Genomic DNA, 18,945 nt, shown 5'->3' with positions numbered 1-18,945 from the left:
AGTAGGCAACCAGGCGAACCCTACTGTGTGCGTTTCATATAAACAGTGTGAAATCTGCGCTCGGTCCAACGGTCACACCGTTTATATATTAGTTAAGTGGTACCAAGTGCTGTAAATATTTGATGTAGAATTATAAGAAAAATGTTGTTCAATGTTTTTTTTTTAAATTTTCAATAAAAAAAACTCATTTATTAAAAATAATGATTGAAATTATTAAATAAAATCTTCAATTATGCCATTCTATTTCCATTTGTGATTCCATTTGGGTCCATTTGTGCTCCATTTGGGTCCATTTGGGTCATTTTACGTTCCATTTGGGTCCATTTGGGTAAATCGACGCACCCTCATTCGTGTAACATGTAGACTGTCAATGCCTGTCTGATATACGATAGAGACAGAGGGCCAGTCTACATGGTCTATGTAACATGGTGCAATTTTTCACTTTCGGGAAACCTCGAGTAATTTCGCTACATACGTAAGAATCGAGCGAGGTATCCCGAAAGCCTACTTTCGGTCTTTCAACTTCCGGTCTCAAACATGAAGTGAGTGAAAATATTGTATACCGACAATAATCTGTAAAATTCTGATATTTTTTGGGAACATCGCGAAGAATTAAATTGTTAATGTAAGCAATCATTGTATGATTTACATGTTTTAACTTATATTTTTCATGAAGGATCGAACTGTGCTCTTACAGTGGGTATAAAATATATCCAGGACACGGAAAACGTATCGTAAAAGTTGACGGAAGGGTAAGAGCTGATTTTGTTTCCAGTTTCAGAACAATGTGAAATTTATGGTTATTTTTATTATGTGAAAAATCTCACGCCATTATTGGAGTAAAATGTGTGTCAGCAGGTCCAGTACAATTACTAGATTAGCTACGTAGCTTAATACATAGCTTTGTTTACCTACCTGAATTTATTTATAGTCTGTCCCAAGTTATTGCTTCCATCACTTTTTGATGATTTGTAATGAAAATACACATACCTGTGAAAGAAGTACAGTTGAAATCGATGAAATGGAAAATATTCAAGATATCTTCATTGACAAATTATCCATTTTCACTCATAAAAGTGTATAGGAATGAAAACAATTTTCTTACGGAGATATATAATGGGAAATGTTTGCATCTTTTCTCTATTCGGAAGTACTAATGGCTGATGCAATGAAAATCCCCGTAGACTTTCTATTTCGGGATATGTATTGAAACCTGAAGCGATAGAAGGGGCATTTCAAAACAGAAAATCTAGACATTTTTCTGGTGCATCGATTTACCCAAATGGAACGTAAAATGACCCAAATGGACCCAAATGAACCCAAATGGAAACAAATGGAAATTGAATGGCATAATTGAAGATTGTATATATAATAATTTCAATTATTATTTTAAATATATTGAGTTTTTTTAATTGAAAAATTTCTGACCAAATGGAAAAAAGAATTTGATAATGTAGCCTTATCAATTAGTTTCATGATTTAAATACATGATTTAGATATTTTTTTTCGAATCTATTTATTGGATTGTTAGCCGTTATAAGTAGTATAACGTTGTCAAGCTCTTGCCATGTTGAGGCCATCCTAATAAATATTGAAAGCCAAAAGAATAAATTGAAAAATTAAACATATAAATTATAATTTCCGACCAAAAAAAGATTTTTATGTTTTAAAAATAAAATATGTATTTTCAAATGATTATAATAGTTACTTAGAATTTCATATGACCTTAAAAAAATTCAGTCCAAACATCGATTTATTTTAGAAATCAAAAAGTACTTCAAAATTTGATGCATGGAAAATGAACCACATACTGTACATGTATAAGCAAACAATACTAACTTATATACATCTATATTTAGAAGAAAACTATGGTACTTTATTTTCCAATATCGAAAATAAATATTTGAGTTATATTGTTATGATTAAAAAGGTATCTTGAAATGATTAAATATCAATAGTTATATTAACAGTTATATATAAATTCATATATCAATAAACAATCATTAACAACACAAGAAAATTGTTGTTTTAGAATATTCATATTTATTGATTCTTCATCATATAATTGAAATTATTACATAAAATCTTCAATTATGCCATTTAATTTCCATTTGTTTCCAATTGAGTTTCCATTTGGGTTTATTTGGGTCATTTTACGTTCCATTTGGGTAAATCGACGCACCCCATTTTTCTATTAGTGGATGAACGTAGTTTAAACACAAAGGTATTTATTATTTTCGAAATATCAAGCGAAGAGTGGTGGAAGCAAAAGCTCGGGATAGAGTATAGCTACTCAATCATACTTTTGTTTTAAAAGGGCATTTGTACAGGATATCCCATAATAGCTGATACCATTTACTCTATGAATAACTTTTGATTAAGTTAATTTGACAAAAAATTAAATTTAATTGATCTGATACATTCACACATTTTATACATTAAATGTTTTGTAATTCTGTGAGTTAAATGACAAATAAAAATCAGTCCTTGTACTTCTGTGTATTTTGGAGGCATTAGTGCAACCCTTTGACCCAATTACAACCGTTGTGTAGCGATTCTGTTTAATTTTGTAGACAACTGTAAACAAATGGTTTTATAATTATTTTAGCAATAATTTGGCAGTATTATTAACTAATTACAAGTTTCAAACTAATAGTAATGTCAGCATGAAAAGTAATAAACATCAGTTGTAATTTTCAATGCACAGTATCACCTGTTTTTATAACCCATGAAGATAAGACAGTCGCAAGTTCCTAATCACAAAAGGGTTTAACTGAGCATGTGAGAACGTCTTATGAATTTGATGATAATCATTTTATTGCCTTTGAGTTTAATTAATTAGCACAATCGTAAACTCTGCATACAGGGCGACTTCAACTTCTCTTTCGGAGGAAACTCCGGCAAAGTTGCCGATCACAAAGCAAGTCGTCCTCTAGGTTGGTCACTGTATAATAATACTTTAGTCTTTTAATGGATATTGGATAATAAAAGGATATCTGTCACATGACTATCAATGATAACGACTTACTATCGATTGTCACCGACCTGCTGCCTTCAGCGATGATTTTTCGATATTCGGCGACTATCGTAACAACACTAGAGGATTACCTGTGCACCTGTTAACCCTTAGCTGCCTCACCTGACAATTGTCGCACCGAAATTTCAGGTCTGCCACTGCTATGCGCGACTATGGTCGTTTTTCCGAGAGCGAGTTATCTAAGGTTTCCACAAGCCTCGCTTTGAGCAAAAACACGATGGCTATGATTGGTCAATTGATGTGTTCGGAAGGTTTCTAGAGTTTTCCAGAGTTTAAAATAAAGGCTATAGAGCAGTAAACTTCCAAAGAATGTTTTGAATTTGTAGCCAAAGTGGCAAAAGTAGAGTGAAGCCACGAGACACAAGTTTTGGAACTTTTTTCACGGGGTTAGCAAAGACGAAAATACTGTTGATGGATTTAATCCTGCAGTACATAACTTAGGAGATGTTAATTTATTGATTTATGTGTCTTTAATGAACTTTGTGCCAAGAAATGACCGAGAATTTGATGCCGATCTGGAGGTAGGCTAGTCGCGTGTTGATCCACCGCCATTGAATATCCCATCCCATTCACCAGAGAGGAAAAATTAAACACTTAAATGGAGGATTATGAACCTTTATCGTGTCTAAATTAAATTTTTAATGATATTATGTTTATGGAAATTGTTGTTTAATTGATCAACATCTCTACCGAGAGATTGTGCAGTCTGAGAATGTAAACCAGAACAACATAAAAAAAAAAGCATTGATAAAGTGTTTCATGTATTTCTTTATTTTTCAGTAATTGTTTACCCAATTTTCAAAATTAAACGAATAAAATTGAATCTCACAATGTATGACTTATTGATATACTAAAGAACTTTTACAGTCATTTGGGTTCTCAAATATGACAATTGAAGAATGGAACAATGAAAGGCATTAATTTTAATTGATTTTTACATTTGAACATACCTAGATTGATATATACAAGATAAATGAGGAATATGAGCATTGCATTGAAATCTTCAATATTTTCTCTCGCATTTTAAATATATATAAAGTTTGGTAACTGTAGCAATAAATATATAGTTGCTGTGATATATTATTTTAAACTCTATGGTCAATTACCATTAATTGTGAATAATTAATTCAGCAGTGGCAGCCATCTTTGCGAAAGTTAAAGCAGCAGCCTAAGAGTTAAGTGACACCTCCGGATATATATTGTTTTCTTTGGTGTTTCAGAGTAAAATCTGGATGTTAAAAGGTCTTTCTTATTACTATATAAGGCCTATGCATTACTATATATGCAACTGATATAAGAAAAACCGGAAGTATTAGTAAAAATTAAATTAGACAAAAACATGTCATACTAAGATCACGGTAGACAGTACTTTGATGGATTTTGATATATTTAAGCTACATAGCAGCTTTTTGAGGCCATTTGTCTGAATGAATGAGAAAATAAGTTATGTAGAGCCCTGTCAGTTTTAGAACATATTAAAGAAAATGCTTTGTTGCTGAGATAAATCATTGAAAATATTAGATATTTTGCAAGTTTAAGATTATTTTAAAAAGTTTTATGTTAAAAAAATGAGATGTATTAGAACTGTCCACCAATTGAGTATTGTTGCCCATTTTTCTCTATTTTATGATGATAGATAGATAGATACTTTATTTCTAATACTGGGCCCTCTTGGGCATATAAAGGTAATAAAGAAAATAATGAAAAAAAATAAATAAAAAAATACATACACACATACAAGGAAAGGGAGGGTTTCAAAATGATAGTTTATATTTATGTTGAATAAAAGATGAGTCAAAGTAGGAATCTATTCAATTTTCTATTTGCTCAACAACTAAAAATTCTGTGAGTGCTAATTCTCATATATAATAGTAACCATCATGTTGTAGGTTTTCCAGTTCCTCAATGGAAAATGCGAGGCTTCACACAAAATGAAGAGGAATCCACGCGAGATTAATTGGACAGTGCTATACAGAAGAAAGCACAAGAAAGGCAATCTTGAAGAGATTGCTAAAAAGAGAACTCGCAGGACTACCAAGTTTACACGTGCTGTCACTGGGCTTTCTCTTGCTGAAATTCAGGCAAAGCGAAACCAGAAACCAGAAGTGAGGAAGGCACAGAGAGAACAGGCCATCAGGTTAGTTAATTTCAAGGATTTGATTTTATATACTGGCATGAATAAAAAATTAAAATTATTGGAATGCTGATGGGATTTATCTAAGAAATAAGCAGCAAGTTATAAAGTTCACTGAGATATGAACTTGGTTGGTCACATGATCAAATCCTAGAATCTTAAAGGGCTTCTCAAAAGATTTGATCATGTACCAACAAAGTTCTTATTCCAGTGTCTGTGTTGAATAATTTTATAACAAATAATTTTAAAACTAAATTTTTTTAATTTAATTTTATCACTTTTACGTATATTAAGTTGTTTATTCTCTAGCAGAATTTTATTGGAAGTTTAAAAAATCAAGGAGACTTCCATTATTGGACACCCGCACAATGCTAGAACCATTTTAGGCGAGAGAAATTTAATTTTTAGTTTTACGGATTTTGTTGTAAAAAATTTGGGTCGGAGGAGGGGGAAAAAAAAACCAGTGGGCAAACTTTTATTAATCAAAATTACATATTATTTGCTTGAACTTATATGATTAAGTTTAATTTGTCCACTATCCACTGTGTACTTGGTATTGGTATTAACCTTACTAAACTTGTTCAGGATAACATTTTCTTTGCTTTTCATAAAAACTTTTAAGCCAAACCATGCATGGCTGACCTCAATCTTAAATACTCCATGTTATAGAGACGCTTACAATTGATTTGAAAAGCTCTCTTTGTCAACCGTTTTGCAGATTTCAAATAAAATAAAGTAATTTTAAAACCAATATCTGTAAAACTTGAAAATTCCGGAAAAATATCCGAAGATACAATTTTTTTTTCATTTTTTTTTTTTTACAAAATCGAATAAATTGGGTTGGCGGATCCGTAAAACTAAAAATTAAATTTCTCTCGCCTTAACAAGGCCTTGGACTTTCAGTAGGACATAACTATCTGTTTCTTTCGTCAAAACAAGTTAAAAATGATGCTGGCTTCAGGTGAAATATGCACTGATTGAGTAGTCTTAGCTCAAAAGCCAGACAAATCTTGTTGATTTCAAAGAGCAATGGCTGAGTGGCCTACAATGAAATAGACAGGCCTATGTCACATTGCAGTTTGACACCAACTACCCAAAGTCCAAGCTTTTGTTAAAATGGTTCTAATATCTATTGATAGTAAAATAAAACAGCTTTGTAAATTTTTTAAAAACTTTTCAAATTTGTTAAACTGAATTGATTTGATGTATTCTTACATTTTATAGATGAAAAGTTTTGTAATTTTGTTATGTAAATGACAAATAAATGAGTCTCTATGGAACGCCATGGCTGCCTTATAGCATTAGACTATAGGTACATTATGTCAAATTACCATTACATTATGTCAAAGTCCATTACGTGGTGTGAATATATCTTTACATTTGGTCAAATCGTTATTACGTGATGTCAAAAGCACGTTAGGTGAAGTAAACATGTCTTTACATTATGTCAACTTTTCATGTTGTGATGTAAAATCATCCTTACGTTATGCCAACATTGTACAACCAAAGGTCAATACATCATGACATTATTTCGACACTGTATTACATGGGGCGAATGTATCCTTACATTATGTCAACATTTTATTACATGCTTTCAATATATCCTTACATTATATCAACACCGCAGTACGTATCGCGATTCTATCCTTACATTATGTCAACATTTTATTACATGATATCAATGCGTTTTTACATTTTATCAACACCTTAATACATGGTGTTAACTCATCCTTTCATTATGTCAACACTTTATCACTTTATGTCAAAAGTACATTACTTGATACGAAAATGTCTTGACTTTTTGTCTAAACTTTATTACCTGATGTAAATAAGTCTTTACATTAGGCAAATTCTCTATTCCGTGATGTATACGCTCTATTACTTTAAGTTGAAACATCATTCCGTTATACAAACACGAAATCCTTGGTCTTTGTATATTTGTCATGTTTTAAATACAAAATTTACTATATAGAAACGGTACGCCGATTTACCCAAATGGACCCAGAAAAACCCCAACAAAATGGACCCAGAAAAACCCCAACAGTAGATACTAGTAAGAAGCAGTGATTTAATCATACAAGAATGAAAATATATATAGGCCTATATATAGGTCTTCTGAAAGCTGTAAAAGACTTAGTTGCTGACAATTTAATTTCTCGAGAGTGAATGAACATTTACTTAAAATCCAAGTTTTCTCGTGCTCATCGGCCCTTGAATATTTAAAATGAAATGGATATAAAATCTAAAAATAACCCCTTCATTGGGTTTTTTTTTTGGGGGGGGGGGGTTTAAAATTTTATTTTTGATTTATACTTTTTTTACTTCAATAATATTCAAATTACGTTCGTTACTACACACTCAGTCATTTAGCAGTCAGGGTTCTTTATCGTTCCAAAGCCTGTATGTCGTGGCACAGACACCCAGTTCATATTTAATTTTCTAAAATTTAGTCTCAAAGTATTTTGTAGTTAAAATAAAGTATTTAGTAGTTAAAAGTAAACGTTGCTATTGCTATCTTAAATTAAGGATACTGACCCTAACTACACATGTAGGTATGGCCGTTCTGCTACAAAATTATTATGCTATGAAAATGATTTTTTTCTTATTGCTGCAGAGGGGGTGGGAATGGTGTTTGTGGAGGGGGTACGCTACGTTCCTCTGAATAAATTTTCTCCTTTTCATCCAAGAGGGCACTTGATAACTTATATGAAATAAAGTCTACAAATAAATTACAAGAGATCTTTAACCCCTTTAAAGACCTTCTCCATCTTGATATAGATGTTTTTATGAAATGTTTGTTTTAGGTAATTGTTCAGACAGAGGGTATAAATCAGAAATATGTCATAATAAAAACGCACACAAATAAGAGAGGGGAACTGTATTCGCCGATTTCAGAATTATTATAAAGAAAGGCAAACACTTTTGGTAGAATCGGTACCGTCTTCAGGGTTTGCCCCATACATGTAACTTACTAAATTTTAATTAAATGAAATAATTCGACAGCATGAGTGTTGGTTTTTGTAAACAGTTAAATGTATAATCATGTTACATATATTTTCGTTGTAAGTATAGAATAGGCGTGAAAATAGGTTGAGAAGGAAATTTACGCTCATTCCGTTCTGTTCCGTTGAATACCAATATCCACAGGGGTAATAATATATTGCGGAACGTAACGGAACCAGAATCTTACAAATAAGTCAAGTACTGCTGACATTGTAATTTTAAAAATGGTATGCTTTGGAATGCGTTTCGTTTGTTTTAAATCTCTAACTAATAGAGAATATTTTTTGCTAGCTTAAACTAGTTAGTAAGTTCTGCCGTGAAAATACTGTAATATGTTAATATTAGAGTAGTAAGTAATATAATTATGTATATTTTTCTTTAAACAACGAATTTAAACAATAAAATTAAAGATCAATCTTATTTTGAAATGAAATGAATAAAAACAAAATAAATCATTATTTTTAAATTTCTATTTTCCCATTGGATGACCCTTTACTGGTTCCGTTCTGTTCCACAAAGTTTCAATAACCCCTGGATACATTTGGGTAAGCTTACCGTATCCTTGTATATAGAAAGGCAGATGTTTCCCCGTGTAACGAAATGATGTTTCACCTTAAAGTAATGGAGCATGTACATCATGAAATAGAGAACTGACCTACAGCAAAGACTTATTTACATCACGTTATTAAGTTTAGACATAACGTCATAAACTTATGATATCAAGTTATAAAGGTTTGACATAATAAAACGATATATTTACACCATGTAATAAAGTGTTGATAAAATGTAAAAATGCATTGATGTCATGTAATAAAATGTTGACATAATGTAAGGATAGAATCGCAATACGTACTGCGGTGTTGATATAATGTAAGGATATATTGAAAGCATGTAATAAAATGTTGACATAATGTAAGGATACATTCGCCCCATGTAATACAGTGTCGAAATAATGTCATGATGTATTGACCTTTGGTTGTACAATGTTGGCATAACGTAAGGATGATTTTACATCACAACATGAAAAGTTGACATAATGTAAAGACATGTTTACTTCACCTAACGTGCTTTTGACATCACGTAATAACGATTTGACCTAGCGTAAAGATATATTCACACCACGTAATGGACTTTGACATAATGTAATGGTAATTTGACATAATGTACCTATAGTCTAATGCTATAAGGCAGCCATGGCGTTCCATAAGTCTCTTTACATCAGCGTACAGTGGAATAATTTTTATTTGTGGGGGTCAATGTTGAAAGGTAGCCAAAATTTTCTTGGTTCATGGGGGTCAAATTTCGTTGGTAGCTTCTCTTTTGGAGGAAATTCCAGCATAAAAAAAATGATTATAAAGCAAGTATTTCAACCAAGTCGCTGCCTAAGTTGGTCCCTGATCATAGTACGTTAATATCAAACACTTGAAACACTGAAAAACTTCAATATTAGTAACTTAGATCTATTTCTTATTGACTTGAAATCAAAAACACAAAAACAACATAACAGCAGTGTTTGAAAAAACCAACTGCCGGACAGCCTGAGGCACATTACTTTTGGCAGGGGCTAAAAAATTTGTTTGTACGAATGCCTGACTGGACGTGTATATTTTTTTAGGGCCAAGTGTATATAAAATCGGGATCAGGGTTTCAAAAATTTTAACTGATTCTTGTCATACTATTGCTTTCCTTGTATGGTCATTTAACACCAGTCAAGACAAGTGTTAAATTTATGTAGACTATGCTTGACACGTGAGCATGGCAAGGTAGAGTTCCCATGCTATGAAATAATATAGGTAAACTTGGCGAGATTCTTTGAGACTGAAAAATTTTGACACGCGTCTTCTCTGAATCCCAACTTCTGTCGGTTGTTATGATAGAAATACGCTGAATTAAATCAACTGCCTGCTTCAACTTTTTATTTTGAACATCGTTTGATTTCCCTATCATCGTAGAATGTTAGTTTCAACTTTTTACTTTGAACATCGTTTGATTTCCCTATCGGCATTGAATGTTAGTTTCCTAACGTTTAATGGTATTAATCCCACAATATATGAACTTGTTGTTTTTTTTAAATTCATTTCCATATGCATTCACACCTCATGCCTAAGAGTTCCAGTCAAGGTCAAATATACTCTCAGAAGTCCGGAAGAAACTTTAGTCAAATTTTGTTAGTCTCAAAGAATCTCGCTGGGAACAATAAAAAACCTAACGAGTTTATGACAGAAAGAAATTAAAACAGATATTTTAATGAAAAGAAATAAACAAATGTCAACTTTTTTCTTTGGGCTGGTTGATTTTAACAGGGCTGACAAATTATACTAGCTGTCAGCCCTGAGAGTCTAGCTAGTTTTTTGAAGAGTTTAAAACACTGATAACATTTGTAGAAATATTTGATGTTGACTTAGACTTGTGAAATTCACTTATTGGTTTCTGTTCTTTAATTTTTAGAGCTGCAAAAGAGAAACAGAAAGCTAAAGATGCTCTAAAGAAACAACAAAAGGTATGAATAATATCATAAATATCACTGAATTATCCCCTCGGGCAACTTGTTGCGAGGGGGATATAGCATCGCTGCTGCGCGCGCGCGTGTGTGTATGTCCATTGTCAGCTCTTAAGCAAAATTCCAAGAAAACCCTCCATTGAATATTCATCAGACTTTGTTCACTTCTTTGGCATGGTAAAAGGACAAACTCTTTTGATTTCCAAGTCAATTGAATCAATATTTTTTGAATTATCGTAAAAAGGTAAAGTTAAAACATGAATTTTTTATCGGACTTGACAATAGACATTTCCGGTAATTTTATGTACGACTTTCAGTAAATCGCTACCGTGTGCAGTTCAAATCAACAACTTTATATTTTTGGGATTTTAATCTAGTAAAGGTAAAAAAAAAAAAGCAAACATTTTGTAGTATTGGAGGGTTAGAAGATTGCCCATAGGTAAAAGTTGAAGCGGGCAAGAAATTAAAGTCATCCGATTGACATCGAAACAAGCAGTCAACTTTTGGACAAATTTTCCCGTATTACTTACAATAGAACTAGTGCAAAATTTGGAGGATACTTTGGCAGATATCGCACATTTATCACGCAAAGATTGTTTCATATCAATAATAACTGCATATCTACTACTATGGGTTGACATACCACAAGCAACTAGAATTGTCCATCAGAGCTAGGGCTGGGACGATACTGAACTTAGCCGATTTGGTACATATCATGATGCATGAGATGCGATACGATACATATCACGATACATTGCAACTAAATGGAAACATGAATAAGGGTTAAAAATTTATTCAATCTGTCAATGTATTACCGCATATCCAAAGTTATTTTGATATATGAGCGTTGCACAATTTTAAAATTACTTTAGTCTCATATACACTACTTTTTCATAAACAAGTAATCCAAAAGTTGTCCACACTCCAGATTTAGCTTCCTAACAGTTTTGACAACTTTACGAGGTTTTCTGCCATCTTTGTACTTTCATATTAGGCGGACTAAAAATAGCTGATATATGAAGCTTGGATATTTTTGGAAAATAAAAAAAAGTTCGCTTTGATTACTTTCGGTTTATCCCTCCGCGTGTTTCAAATAGTACAAGTCAAAATGAGAGCACACAACAGTTTTATCGATAAAAATAGGATAAATTGTAATTAACTAAGCAAAACAATTACTTAATGAATAATCTCAATCAATCATTTTGCATTTCCCTACAGCAGAAAACGTTTGTTTACGTTTTAAAGCGGCGTAGTAATACAGTGTAAGACAGTAAAATCTCACACTGCTGTCTCACACTGGACAAACCAACTTAAGCTGATTTTATCATACCTATTGTTGTTCAGGTGAGCGATGGGCCTCTTCTTTAAGCTGAGTTTTAGAGCAGGTGCCATCTGATGATTATATCTTAGTTATTACTGGTCCTAACTTCACCCATCTTCCAAAGTAAAGGGTTTCTGATCCGCTCTGCTGTACATAAACCCTTGACCGAATAGGCAGAGTTTGACTTGATTAGAAACCTCCCACGTTGGTTGGTGTCATACAAGTTTGCATGATCCAAGAAGAAACGATGTTTCAATAATGATGTTAATTGTGAATTGATCAATGTTGAACCGTTGTCAAATAAATTAGAGACAAATAGTAAGTATTTGACATACTGATATCGGTTTTTAGTCTGAGTGAATCCATATTTTCTACGAATTTGATTTTGTTCATGGGAGCAGCCATATTGCTATACTGTTTCTGTTTATAAAGCATTCTCTGATTGGTCAGAACAAGAGGTCACAAAAGTTTAAAAATTAGTACTCTCACTAGATGGCGTAATCGTTAACCTGCATATGTGTTGTCTTTTTCGGTCAAGGGTTTATGTAGAGCGAAGCGGATCAGAAACCCTTGACTTGGAAAGATGAACTTCACCAAACTTGCATAGATGATGTGTATTATGGCTGTGGTGCTGTTACATAGCACTGCACACCAACTCTGCCAAACTTCCCCCCATGCATCAACAATTTTCTGGGGAAAACACTGAAATGGCAACAGCGACATTTTAAGTCAAGTAAAAAAGAAGGGCTAAAAACTCTAACGTCGTGACATTTTTGCACCAGTTCATAATGCGTAGGAATAAAAGGTATTCTTATATTTGAGAGCATGTTGATTTAAAGCATTTTTGTGTCTTCTATCGTTAAATGAATTTACTGTTAATGTACTTCAGTCGTTGGATAAAAGAAAGAAACAAATTGTCTAATATTAGAGTTTGACATTGACATCATAAGAATTATTTCATGCAGTCCTTGATTTTCCTTAAAACAATGGTGGTTTCAACCAATTGATAAAAGATGCATCTAGATTTCAATTTTGTCTGTTTCGGCCACTAAGGTTCGACCAATCAATAAACGAGGCATGTTGATATCGGTCCTGTTAGTTTCTATAGAGCTATAAATTAACTAGTTACTTTCTATAGAGCTCTATATAAACTAAAGTTTCCGTAAGAAATGGAGGGAATCATACTCAATACATTTAAATATCGTCGTATCAAACCTGTAACTGTTAAGGCCCTTCATGCCTTTGATTATTTCATTATATTTAAGTTACTTTAATCTTAAGGAGCATATACCTATAGCTCAGTGGAGCACATTGTTTAATGGTCATAGGCGTGAAGCTACTCAGGTCAGGAACCGAAAGAGCGCTAGTTTAAACCCTGCTGTGGTCACACTGAGACAGGGCAAATTAGCCTTGTGGGAGTTAAGTCTCATTTGGATGGTTCTAGCTGAACCAGAGAATTGTTTTTAGAAAGAATAGCACAGTCCATACAAATCTATTACCTCAATTTTATTTGGTGGCTGCTACCATGTAGATTATATGGTGGCTGCCAGATAAATCATGTAGCTGCAGTTGCATTTGCCAGATAAGGTATAATTTTTATGTGGTCAGCGAGCTTCCGTAGAAAAATAGATTTCTTCCTTTTGTACTATATTTCTTGAAAAATTATTTTTATTGTTCTAGACTCAGGCCAGCAGAACTTCTCAACCCAAGGTTAAACCAACAATGAAAGGCGGAGCAGCAACCAAGCCTAGAGTGGGAGGAAAACGTTGATTCTGGAAAAGGAAAAAATAAAAAATACACTACTGGATATTTTTGTTTGTTTGTTATAGATTGATATTATTATGAAGATTATTCAGGTTTGGACTAATCGGCCAAATGGGTTATGGTTGCCTGTATTTGAAATGAAAGTGGGCTATATAGGGAAATAAAGTAAGCCAATAGATGTAGAATTGGCAGGAATCTGGGCAGACAAGAAGAGTTATAAAATTTTCCAAAGGGCTTTGGTAGGTCTTAGTTCTGTCCATATGAGACATCCGGCACATTCATCCTTCACCCACAATATTGCCTTTTCGATATTTGTCATCGTTGTAGACCCGTGTAACAATCTATTAAGTAGGTGCTTGCACGACATACAACCCCTTGGTGATCAACGTTTTCATTAACCCATATAAAGAAATGTTTTTTATTTTTTCTTGGAATTTTTTTCTTGAATTATTTTGATGTAAAAAAAAAATATTTCTCAGTCTCTCTTTATGCTTGTTTGTTAGCGGTTAATCTAAGTTCATTTTGCGTATCCTTTTGTAATTTAAAAAATTCGATGTAAATTTTTTATCAATGCAATGTTTCGGATATAGCAATGAAGAGTAATATCTTGAAACATGAAAACTTGAATCATATTATACAAAATTTTATTAGACCTTTAAATTGTAAAATGCTAACATTGAAAATTGTGCCCGATTTCTTAGTAAAACTTTTTTGATTAAAAAAAAACAACCGATTCCTTGAGACAAAATAAATTGACTTAATCAATAAGAGTTTGACAATCTCTAACTGCAGGTCTGTAGCTCTTAGTCTGAAAAAGAATTGGATGGATGACCTAAGACCCAGATCGTCCATCAAAATTTCTTGAATATTGCCATTTCTTTCGTACGCGGACGCATGCCGGCCAAATACTCACCGAAACTAAATGGTTTGTATTTCAAGTTTTAACTGCATTTAAAGGTAATATTGGAATTCGGATAATTTTGAAAATGATTAATTAAATAAAAAATGGGTAAAATACCGGCATCGGTCTTCCCCATGTGCGGATCTACATGGAGAAGAGAAGGGTTCCAGACCCCACCCCAACCCCGCAAAATTTCTTTCAATTACATTTACATTATAAAATTACTAAAATATGCCTCATACATCCCGTAGCAAACTCAAATAACCGTCAGACACTCAACCCCCATCCCGGAAAATTTTTCTGATCCGCGCATGCCCCCCCTCCAAAATTATTCTTCAAATACCCCCCGTAAAATTTCCAGGATCTCCGCATATATTGGCGCTTGCGTTCGATAAAAAATGCGAGTAAAATGTTTGGTCTTTTTACCTTCATACCGGGCATACCCACTGCGTGAATCGTCGTCCATATTCTGTCTATATTGAGTCAATTATGATGATTAAATAAGTTTCTCAAAATAAAATGCACGTACAAAAACAACATGCGGCGAATCAAACTTTAGACATCTTTAAAAGATCTTTATTTGCTTAATATATACATGTAGTATAGTATTTTATTTCTTTTACTCAGTGTTTATATCGATACATCTAATATTGTACCATGTAAGTATCAATTTTTGTATTACGTCACAAGTAAGATGCAGCTACGACGGAAGACCTAATCGTTGCTTGCAACGAGGTCGTCTCTAGTTTCACTGTACTCGGCTTAGTTTGAATAATCTGGGTCTAGGGACAGGTTTCACCACAGTTAAAATGCCTTTCATAGCCTATACCTCGAAACTTGACTCTCAGATACTGTTAGTAAATAGAAAATTGTAAACAATAAACACAGGAAAAATGCACTAAAACAAAGAAAGAGCATAATTTATTTTTCACAATAAATATACCTTAATATTTCTAGCAGCGATAATAATCTCTGTTTATAGACTGAAAATGTTGAGCATCTTAACAAAACACGTTGCATTAATCAACCATAATGATTAGGCTCAAAATTATTCCTGTTTCCTGTCGCCCGACCGACCCTATCTTTTACCATCCGATCCTAAAAGTTTTTTTGTGATCATGATGTTGATCGGTAACTTCGCCAGAATTTCCTCAGAAAAAGAAGTAAAGGTGCTCAGTCTTCTGAGTTCACAATCGTGTAAATTAACCTCATGTAGCGTTTTAACTTTCTATTTTCTCAACGTTTTTCCGAGCATGTCATTTCATTTTCAAATCATTATTTCTTTCGCTTTTCAAAGAATAAGCCTGCATTGAGCTCACAATTTTAATAAAGGTAGTAATCCAAGGAATACATTTATAAACACAGCAATTACTTACATCCAATTCATTCAAAACTTGTGCAATTCGACTTTGAATTGCTATCCTACTACTCTGCAAGATAATACCAATCGCACTGAACTTTTAAGTCAATTTCCCTTTATACAATCAAGTGCATAATTTACTCCTAATAATAAAATCAACTCCTCTCTTTAAAGGTGCATGATCATGATTTTGGTCAAATTTTATTTTCCTGTTTTTATTATTCTCAATGCTTTCAGAATGCATTTCTAATATTTAAATGAAATTTGGGTGCCAGTCGTTGAGTTTTAAGCAAGATACAGGGCTCACAATTCTTCGTCTTGTAAACAAGACTCGTGCCCTGTTTTTGTTTACATAGGCTCAATAAACCAGTAAAAATCTTTTTAAAGCTGGTTCGTCTATCTTATTATTCATTTAAAGCATAAATAAACGGTTCCTAACGATTAACATTTTTATTTTAGGTTTTAAACTGGAATTTTCACTTCAACATTCGAAATGTAAACAAACGCTTTGTTTACATAGCGAAGAATTGTAAGCTCTTTAACTCGCTTAATTATTACTCATCAAATGACACTCAAATTTTGGTTGCCTATTAAAAATGACTTACTGAAGCATTGTAAACATCAAAATCGAAAAATTAATTTTTGACCAAAATCGTGACCATGTCCCTTTAAAATAACTCCTCAATCACGTTTCATATTTAATACAATTTAGGTCAGAGATGAGGAGTTAATATCAATTAGTAAACAAAGTCCATACGTTAAAGAAAGAAATAAACCAGATAAAATTAAAATGAATAATATTACTTTGCTTCACTCAGTATATGACGGTAAACTAATCTACAGACATCTTTACTGCATAAATGAACCACGGGTTAGTAACTTGCGACTACCTTAAATTATCTCTAGAAGTTATAAATACTGATGATGCAATGACATACTGTGCGATGTAATTTTAAGATGTTTATTACTTTTAATCCGGATATTACAGTTAGTTAATAACCTGTTATTAGTTAATCACTCTGCAACAAATGTTAAAATTATTATAAAACTGTTTTCTACATTATTTTGAGAATTAAACAGAACACCTACATAATGTACGGTAGTACAGGTATGTGGGTCAAAGGGTTGGGCTAATACCCCAAATACCCAGACGTACAGAGACTGATTTAATAAATATTGTCATGTACCTAACACAGTGAAGAAATATTTATCCATTAAAGGTATAAATATATTAATACACATGTAGATTAAATTTTGCAAATAAGATAAGTTTTATTCTTAATTTTAAAAAAATCTATTTTTTTCTTTGCCTGTTTTTGACTATACAATTACACGTATCAATGACACAAAGACCTTTGGAAATAATAAATCTTCATTAACGTATCGTACACTGTGAATACTAGTATACTTCTTCCTCTTATTATCACACATATGTTCCAAGTTTTTAAAAATAAAATATTTTTTAAAAGTAATATTTTTTCTACCTACTTACCCTAATATTTTTGGTCAGGGGGCAGGAAACAGGAATTTTGTATTGGCATAACGTAGAGATCGTACTGAATTACCAATGGAATGAATATTATTTTATAGTGCATCAATTTTGCTCATTTTGCTCAGGTAAACAATCACTGTCTGGTTTTTGATTTGATAAAATAATCCCAAACACAGGCGATATTTACCCTCACATTAAAAGGCATAATTAACGAAAATGAAACGAAAATCAAAACAACATAAAACCACCGTTACCAGTGGAACTGTCAACGCATTGAAATATTTAACCACAATTTACTTTACAAAATTGGCATATGTTATTTTGCATGTTTCAAATATTCCCTTCGCACGTAAACTGTTGCACAACAAGCAAATTCATCTTTGTCAGTTTGACCCATTTATCATGTGTCAAGCATGGCTTCATCAAACAAAAAACCTGGTTTTCGATATACGAAGTACCGAGCCCGAAATTTTAAACCTCCATTCTTAATATTATTTTCGTAAATTACCCAAAGAAGATGGGTGGATAAGGCGTGTAAAATACCCATACACGGTCGGACAGGCCATTGAAAAATTAAAGTATCAATAAATCTGATGGCTTCTTTAGAAATCATTAAAAACAATATATATTTAACGAATCATTGATTTTAACCTGTAGGTATGTTCAATACTTGGAATATGTTGACTCAAACAGGCGTATACGTATCAAAACCTGCAAATATTGCCATTTTTTTTAGAACTTCAAGGCATTTTCTTTTATAGAGTGGGTCTGTGCTCCATATTTTTCTCATAGTCTAAATAAGGTCTATTGGAAAACAAACCGATTTCAATCAACAAAAACGTGGAGAGATGACCCACTATACATTAAAAATATCATTTTGTATCCCAACAACTGAACGTTTTGAAAAAATAATACAAGTCCGGTAGTTCGTGACCTTAGTCACACATAATATTTAAAAAGCCCACTTTGTTGTGTCTGAAATGGCTCAGTGGTTAGAGTACCTGGCACAAGCTAACCTTATATATCTAGGGTTTTTATGTTATGGGTTCGATACCACCAGAATATCCGACAATATTTTTTTTCTTATTTTTGTTAAATATATTAAAAACTGACTATATAGTTAGAAATTTTACTTTTGCAAAGTTGTATTATAATATATTTGAATGAGTTTAATTGGGGAAAAATAAATTTAAAATTGTATTTCACTACTAAACCGAATGGGCATTTGCGCCATCTTATTCCCCCATCTTCTTTGAAACAGTGCAAAATCCGTGACCAAGAAAGAGCCAATAACTTCCGATATTCTACAGCAAATTGTGAAACGTAACGGGACGGGAAGTAGCATTTTACCGGACATTCGAATTTCATGTATGTGTTTATTAAGTTATGCAGCTTTTTGCGTTTTTCGGACTGGTCAACTTAAAACACTCTGA

General features: G+C 32.7%; 1 protein-coding gene across 1 annotated transcript; it reads left to right on the top strand.

Annotated features, from left to right (window-relative positions):
* Nucleotides 1-464: 464 nt before the first annotated feature.
* Nucleotides 465-13,802, top strand: LOC128184539 (60S ribosomal protein L24-like). Its single transcript, XM_052854074.1, has 5 exons — nt 465-542; nt 677-752; nt 4,927-5,174; nt 10,623-10,674; nt 13,676-13,802. Exons 1-5 carry the CDS (start codon nt 538-540, stop codon nt 13,763-13,765), a joined length of 471 nt encoding a protein of 156 aa, XP_052710034.1. The 5' UTR covers nt 465-537; the 3' UTR covers nt 13,766-13,802.
* Nucleotides 13,803-18,945: the final 5,143 nt, after the last annotated feature.

This window comes from Crassostrea angulata, chromosome 5 (assembly GCF_025612915.1).
Source record: "Crassostrea angulata isolate pt1a10 chromosome 5, ASM2561291v2, whole genome shotgun sequence".
Taxonomy (NCBI): Eukaryota; Metazoa; Mollusca; class Bivalvia; order Ostreida; family Ostreidae; genus Magallana; species Magallana angulata.
Note: the sequence above shows the minus strand (reverse complement) of the source record. Positions and strands in the feature narration are given on the sequence as shown.

Excerpts from the sequence above, each read along its gene's own strand:
- LOC128184539 (XM_052854074.1), top strand. Across the intron at positions 753-4,926 it reads TCGTAAAAGTTGACGGAAGG|GTTTTCCAGTTCCTCAATGG; the intron begins GTAAGAGCTGAT and ends ATCATGTTGTAG. Across the intron at positions 5,175-10,622 it reads CAGAGAGAACAGGCCATCAG|AGCTGCAAAAGAGAAACAGA; the intron begins GTTAGTTAATTT and ends TTTAATTTTTAG.